At 46.8% G+C, this 7,500-nt stretch overlaps 1 protein-coding gene across 1 annotated transcript in view; it reads right to left on the bottom strand.

The window, feature by feature from the left end:
• The window catches only part of LOC310788324 (dynein axonemal assembly factor 5-like), a gene marked incomplete at its 5' end in the record, with an annotated part of 52,715 nt that overhangs the window by 10,628 nt on the left and 34,587 nt on the right, over window positions 1-7,500 (bottom strand). The window contains one exon of the mRNA XM_083649896.1: window positions 4,254-4,401. Coding sequence (XP_083506022.1) covers window positions 4,254-4,401 — 148 coding nt within the window. The remainder of the gene's footprint in view (window positions 1-4,253; window positions 4,402-7,500) is intronic.

Below are 7,500 nucleotides of genomic sequence, written 5' to 3'. Positions count from 1 at the left end.
CTCCCTTGTGAGTGGGGAATTATTTTTGTCGGTCATATCCAGCGAGTGAAGGGTGGGTCTCATTTCTCACATATCACCTTCTACTTAGATTTCACTTTCACCTTTTTAATCATAGCACACAAATCCACATGAAACAAAGACCCGTGTGTGTGTGTGTGTGTGTGAGATGAAAGGCACTTCCATGAACACACACACACTCCCTCTCGCTTTCTGCGTCTTCTCCAGCCGAGCTGTCATTATGTCATTTTTGGTTGTAGAACAAAGAGGCCAGCTTCTCTCTATAACTATCATTGTCCCCGTGATGACACGGAGCGGCGCGTGTGATGACACGGAGCGGCGCGCGTGTGGGCTACAATCTGCTGAGCGCAGATTGCCCAGGAGGGGCAAACACCATAAATCATGAATGGAGGAGGAGAGAAGTATGAATGGAGATATGAAGGTACACCGCAGCGCCGCGCGTTAAGTTCAGCGTTTCGTTTGAAAGCGTTTGAAGGTGTAATATGATTTGTGTTTCCTGATAGTCCTGTGATTACCAGAGATATCGCTTAGGGAGGAAAGGAGCAGTTTGCAGCGCAGGTGGCCACGTTGACAGTTTGGCGAGAGACAGAGACTTCTTTTGTCTAATATGCACTTTTGAGGATGAACTAATGGGATGAACGCTGGCAGAAAAGTTGAGATTTCCGATGTTTTGGCTTTAAGAACACTTATGTGCTTACGTGGCATCATTTCAGGAGCATTCTTTTTGCCTTGTACTCTTTACACTGATGCCAGTTTCATTCCGAAGCAGCTCTCAACTCCTCGTCACGTAAAGATGACCTCTGTTCTAACTCCTCCTATTAACCCCTCGCACGACCTTTAGCGACCCTTACAGATCCTTTTGGCTGCGGTGACACACGCGGCACAGCCGTCGCCGTGGCAACCCCTGTGACGAGTTTTGTCTTTTTGACTGACGGGGGCAACTGCGACGGGCGGGACCCAGGGAGCGCAGGGCCTCGGGCTTAACGCATTCCCCCAGATTAGAGCTCTGAGCCTGGGGGTGAGGGATACACAGCTGATGGCTTGAATGGGACCCTGGAGGGGGGCAGGGGGGGGACCACGGAGGAGGAGGAGCCCACAAACGGGAGCCCTTCTCTGGGCGTCAGCTCAGCTCAGACGCCCCCCCGCTGTACCAAACACGAGTCTTACACCCCCTTCAACCCTCCATATTTTATTAGGGGTTGGGAGATAAGCAAGGCGTTAAATCACTGAGGAGAGATCCAGATAGCAGGCATGTGGTATGCTGGAATGATTAACTACCGGCTTGTTTGACTTGGTCTATCTGATACCCCCCAAGAGGCTGATTCAACTCCAGTGGGTCTCCTTACAATCTAGGTGGTGAGACATAAGTACAGATTGGAATGGAGGTTTTGGTTTGTCAATTACCATTAACTGTATTATGGGATGAACACATGGTACGTAGAATAAGCGTCCGTTATCTGCTTCGATGGTCCGTGTGTAGGGGGACCAGATGTCTCCAGCTCCACAAGCGGACATGGAAGTCCGCATTCAGTGAGTGGTGGTTGCCACAGAAACAGTTAGGAATCCAGCTGCCAACACAGGTTGCTGGCTCGCATTTGCGTAGAAAATAAAACAATTTGTATTCGTCATTTTTTTAATCCATTTATTACGCCTGATCGAGGAATGATGCTAAAATGCCACGGTAATTTTATTTAGCTAAATAATAGGATGATTGTCTTCCAAGCTGAGGTGATGCTACATGTATTTCGCAACACTCCACAGTCCGATTGGCTGGACCATGTGCATGTGACTTAATATTATAATAATATATATAGACTTAATATCAATATTGAATCTGATTTGAACTCTGGCGAAACTCATCACCAGCCACTAGTCACTAGTCAGTCAGTCAGTCACTACGAGATCAATGTTTTAATGTTTTATGTATTTATTTTATTGTCCTTGTTTAATAAAGACTAATACTAATCTAATGATATCAAGCTTCAAAATTCTGCTCACCACCACCCACTATCATTGAAAAAGAATGTGATGTTGCATTATATTGTCCGTTTGGCCAATTACAGTATGAAGACTGGATATTGAGACAGATTGACCCTATCATCAAAGACAATATTGTGTATTTATCTATTTATATTATGTATTTTTTCATGGGGAAAACGCTGCCGAGAGCACTTTTTGTAAGAACTAAAAAGCCAGCTGATGTTAGCGTAGCAGCTGCTAGCTCACTAATCAGCTGGTTAGCTCTTCTATCAGACAATACAGTGTTGTTGTGGAACAAGCAAAGGCTTAAAAGATATTTCCAATACATGTCCGGTATAAATCCATACTGGCTTTATGATGGCTGTTGGTTACAGTAAGGTAATTCACTGATTACAACGTCCTACCAGTATTTCTCCACCGGCACTTCTCCATATTTGTTGTTGCTATGGGAAACGGCCAACGTCTCTGCGATCGCTATTGGTCGGCTGCAGCGCTTTTAGGGAGCGTCTGCCTTTTGTTCTCCTAGCCGCCGCTTCTCATTGCTTTTGGTAAGGAAAGGGCGCTGGCAGTTGTGGAAAAAAAAAAGAACGGTAGATGTGAACAGCCCCAAATAACGGTCCCTTGTGGGCGGGGTGCTAGCGTAATTTACAGGTTAATGAGAGGAAAATACTAAAAATATGAGCTGTGCTAATAGTGATGACTTGGCTAACACAGTCTAGACAAACCCAAACAGCTGGGTGAGGTTTAGGCTCAGTGTAACGCTGGAAAACGGAGCTGGGATACAGCCTCCTGTGTGAGTGAGTGGCTGTCTTTGTTCAATGGAAACTGGGAACTTCTCTCCTAGACTTTACTTTTTATCAGTTTCCTTACTGAGACGTAATTTATGGCCCATTTCCACCGCTGGTATCAGCGTGGCCCCGCCCAGCTCGTCTCGCTTTTTTGTCTCACTCCACCGATCAAAAACCTGGCCAGCCCGGGTTGAGTCGGGGTTGAGTCGTGCTAGTTTTGGTCCCTGCTTTGTTTCTTCTGTTTTGTTTGGTTCTAGCGCTGTGGACCCGGTACCATACGGTGACGTGAAAACACTGCAGACGACTGATTGGTCAGGCAGAATCGTGTCTACTCTATCTACTGTCAATGCTGGATACCAGTTTAGTGGGGATTACCTTCTCTTCTGTTATTTCCATCAGTCTTTTGTGTTGCTGCCTTCGGCTCTGGTGAAATAAAAGCGATCTCCTTACTCAGCTTAACATGACGGTGATTTTCAATTGTTTTGAGAGAGAAAAAAATCTGCTCCTCAGGAAGCCCTTTGTAGCTGTGTGCAGCGTCGGCTCCGCTAGGCCGCAGGCGGGGCTTTGGTGAAGCCGCGGTCTTGCCTGGTGAGAGGCCGCCGGGGTAGAGGCTTCACTCTGTAGCGCAACCACCGTCCCTCAACAAAGTGATATCCATTCTCCTGGCCGATTGTCACATTTGCCCATGTACACTGTAGGTCATTTAGAGGCACCAGTATTTCATAAACAGTTTAAAAGTTCTGTGTATGGATTTAATTGTAACGTTATGTTATAGCCTACTTCAGAATATGGGCGGAGGGCAGATATGCGGTCGCTATGACGACCAGGTGTGGGCGGGGGCAGATGACCAGCGGTGGAAGCAAAACGTCCATCGGGTTGAAACAAGTAGGGCCGAGTGGTGACGAGCTGTGCAGGGCTGTAAAATGTGGTGGAAATGAGCCATTAGTGTGTGTGTGGTGTGGTGTGGTGTGGTGTGGTGTGTGTGTGTGTCTCTCCTCCCTGGGAGTGCAGTGTGTGTGTGTGTGTGTGTCTCACCCCTGGGAGTGCAGTGTGTGTGTGTGTGTGTGTGTGTGTGTCTCTCACCCCTTGGAGTGCAGTGTGTGTGTGTGTGTGTGTGTGTGTGTGTGTGTGTGTCTCACCCCTGGGAGTGCAGTGTGTGTGTGTGTGTGTGTGTGTGTGTGTGTGTGTGTGTGTCTCTCACCCCTGGGAGTGCAGTGTGTGTGTGTGTGTGTGTGTGTGTGTGTGTGTGTGTCTCAACCCTGGGAGTGCAGTGTGTGTGTGTGTGTGTGTGTGTGTGTGTCTCACCCCTGGGAGTGCAGTGTGTGTGTGTGTGTGTGTATGTGTGTGTGTGTGTCTCACCCCTGGGAGTGCAGTGTGTATGTGTGTGTGTGTGTGTGTGTGTGTGTGTGTGTCTCACCCCTGGGAGTGCAGTGTGTGTGTGTATGTGTGTGTGTGTGTGTGTCTCACCCCTGGGAGTGCAGTGTGTTGGCTGAGTTCAGCAGCAGTTTAGCGAGCATTGTGAAGATGCTCATCCTCATCTCTGGGTCTCTGTCTGGCTGGAGGCAGCTCCGGAGCAGGGTCATCAGCTGGCCCACAAACTCCCCGATCACTGGACCTACGACACACACACACACACACACACACACACACACACACACACACACACACACACACACACACACACACACACAGTGTTTACCACACATAAAATGTACTTGGGCAGGTGGACCAGGCATATTAATGGCCGCCAAAGTATATTTGGTGACCCCATTTTAGCATTTTTATTTTATTTCTTTATCCGTCTGAGAGAACGATGGCCTGCCACAATATATATTTTTCCACTCTAACTGTAGAACTGCGTGTAGAGCACTGGTTCGCTCCGCTCTCTCTCTCTCTGTCTCTTTATCTATATCTCTCTGTCGCTCATTCACTCTCTCTCTCTTTATCTGTATCTCTCTTTGTCGCTCACTCTCTCTCTCTCTCTTTATCTGTATCTCTCTCTGTCGCTCACTCTCTCGGGCTCTGTATCGTGCTCGCTCGCTCACCGGACCCGTCTGTTCACCTCCCATTACACTATGAGGGAGATTATTTTCCATGCCAAGAAGACGGCCGGCTGAATTCCCCAGAAGAAGAACAGTCAACGTTACACGGAATTCAGATGGGTTTCTGATATTAGCGTGTGGTCTTACAGTAGCTGCTAGTGTTTCCCATACATAAAGGAATTTGTGGCGGGCCGCCACAATAATATTTTGACCGCCACAATAAGATGTTGACCAAAAAAAAAAAAAAAAAAAAAAAAAATTACAGTGCACCTGAACGCAACATGCAAGATATCCGCTGAATAAGTGTCCAATAAATGTTCATGTCATTCTGGCCAATACTTCTGTTATAGCATTTCAGTCTGGAATATGGAATATCTTTCAATAATCTATGATTTAGCTGCTAAATTGTCAAATACCGCCACCTGCTCGCTACCCAGGCACTTATATATGTACTTAACCTAACTAACTTAACCTAACTAACTATCCGGTGTGCACAACACTGTCAGCCTAAACTCCGGCTGACACCCCAAAAACCTACAATCCGCTACAGAAAAATGTATATTGTTTGTTTATTAACACATTGAGTGCCAAGGACGTCTGTGGACGTCCTAAAAAAAAGTAACGAAGAGTGCCAAGGACGTCTGTGGACGTCCTAAAATCATAATTCATATTATTCCATAATTCTGCTGTTTAAGGTCGTACCTAGCCAGTGAGCATGAATCCCTTCAAGGGATCACACGGCGCCACCTTAAACATCGTCACAGGAGCTGCTCCACCCACCTCAGATCCTTTACTTTGTACAGGAGACAGCGGAGAAAGCCGTGATCAAAGTGGAAACCGATGCATGCTTTCTGCCAGAGCCGTATATATTGCTCTGTCTACAGCGGAGAGTGGGCTCGGCTGCATCCGCGCTCACAACTGAGCTCTTATGCTTCTATCTATCTCCACACGATTTCCTAGAAAGCCAGCATCCGAAGCCGAACGGCCAAGCCTTTTCGTTCAGTCGCGTTTGCCAGCGCGCATCATTTCCTTGATGGGCGCTGGGATCTGTCCGGGGCAAAAACGGAGTCGAGAAAACAAACTCTGTGCGTGTGGGAGGAGCCCGCAGCTCAGAGGTGGAGAGGGGAGAGGGGGGAGGGGGGGGGGGGGGGGGAGGGGTGTGTGGCACACAGGCTGCACAGAAACCACACCACACGCCACCACATCAGAAAACACCAGCCAGAGTCAGTGAATGTGCTCGAAATTAGAGTGCAAAAGGTATTCATAAAAGGGCCTATATCTTGGAAAGTAAAAAAAAAACGACAGAAAACCCTTGAAAGTGCACTTTTTTGAGAGGCTGTCATTTCATAATGGAACTGTCTAGAAACAAAATTTCTTCTTTGGAAGAAGCAGGAGTGTTCAATGTTTCATTAAAGTCCAGCCCCGTTAATATAGCCATAATAGAAAAAATTCTATAGCTGTTTTCAACTGAATGGAAGTGAATCTGGCACAGGCTCCAGACAATTTTACTGAAGCGCTGTGGCACTCAATGTGTTAACTGGCCCCTCGCCTTCTATCATTTCACGAAAGTGGCAAAGCAAGTTGAGTATCCCTGACCTATAGGGAGAAATTTAGTTTGTCATTGTAAACCCACAGCACAGTAATGATGACATGTTCTTCATAGATCTAGCCTTTTAATTTTGCTCATAAGCTTTCTCAAAGTACACCAAATTCATGCATTTTACTTTAAAATGTTTAAAAAAATCTCGCGGGGGGGCATGCCCCCCCACCCCCCTAGGGGGTCTGCGGTCCCCCACCACAAATTCTCAAAATCCTGTGGGAAACACTAAGTCAGTATATACCGATAACGTTAATATTTACTTTTTCACTCTGAAGGTATTCTAACTCTATCCAGATTAATATTTAAAAAATATTTTCAAAGAAGGAAAAGGACTGGCCCTGAGGAGGAACAGGACAGTCTGTAGCAGAGGAGCTGCTAAAGGTGCATTCACACCGACCTATTAAAGTTTTTCGCTGGCATCGAGTTTACATACAAATTCAATGCAAACGAGCGATTGAGCGTATATTCGCCCGGGAGAAAAATCGCTGGGCGTCCGAGCGACCGAGCGATAGGGCGAAAATTCGCTCGTCGCCCGAGATGAAATATTCCAACTCGAGCGAAATTTCGCGGGCATCAGTCGCTCGCTGTTCAACGCTGATTGGCTGCCGTGTGAGAGTGAGTCAAGGATCACACTGGCTTGGAACAAACCGCTGGTTTATTGTGTGGCAACAAACCGCATTGACAGCTGATTGACAGGCTGACAGCTGACATGAAGTGAAGTCTGTACTACCGGTATAGAGCTCGCGTTAGGCATAGATATATATAAAGGCTAGATGGCTTAAGGCGGAGTCACCAGCGTCGTTGAACGGCCGCCATCTTGCCACAGTAAGCCTTTCTGGTACGTTCTATGGTAGCTGTTGGAGGGTGAGTGACCTGCACAGACAAAAATACTCATAACTCGCTGAAATCTTGACGGATTTACAAATGGTTTGGTTTATTACAAGCATATTCCTTTCCCGAGATACGGCCAAAAAACGGCCAAAAACACTATTTTTTTGATGGGCTCCAAATTACACCAAAATTAAACTGAAGCATCTATGCCATGAGAGGGATTCAGGCACAAAGTTTCATG

This window comes from Poromitra crassiceps (assembly GCF_964638095.1).
Source record: "Poromitra crassiceps genome assembly, chromosome: 13".
In the NCBI taxonomy this organism is placed as follows: Eukaryota; Metazoa; Chordata; class Actinopteri; order Beryciformes; family Melamphaidae; genus Poromitra; species Poromitra crassiceps.
Note: the sequence above shows the minus strand (reverse complement) of the source record. Positions and strands in the feature narration are given on the sequence as shown.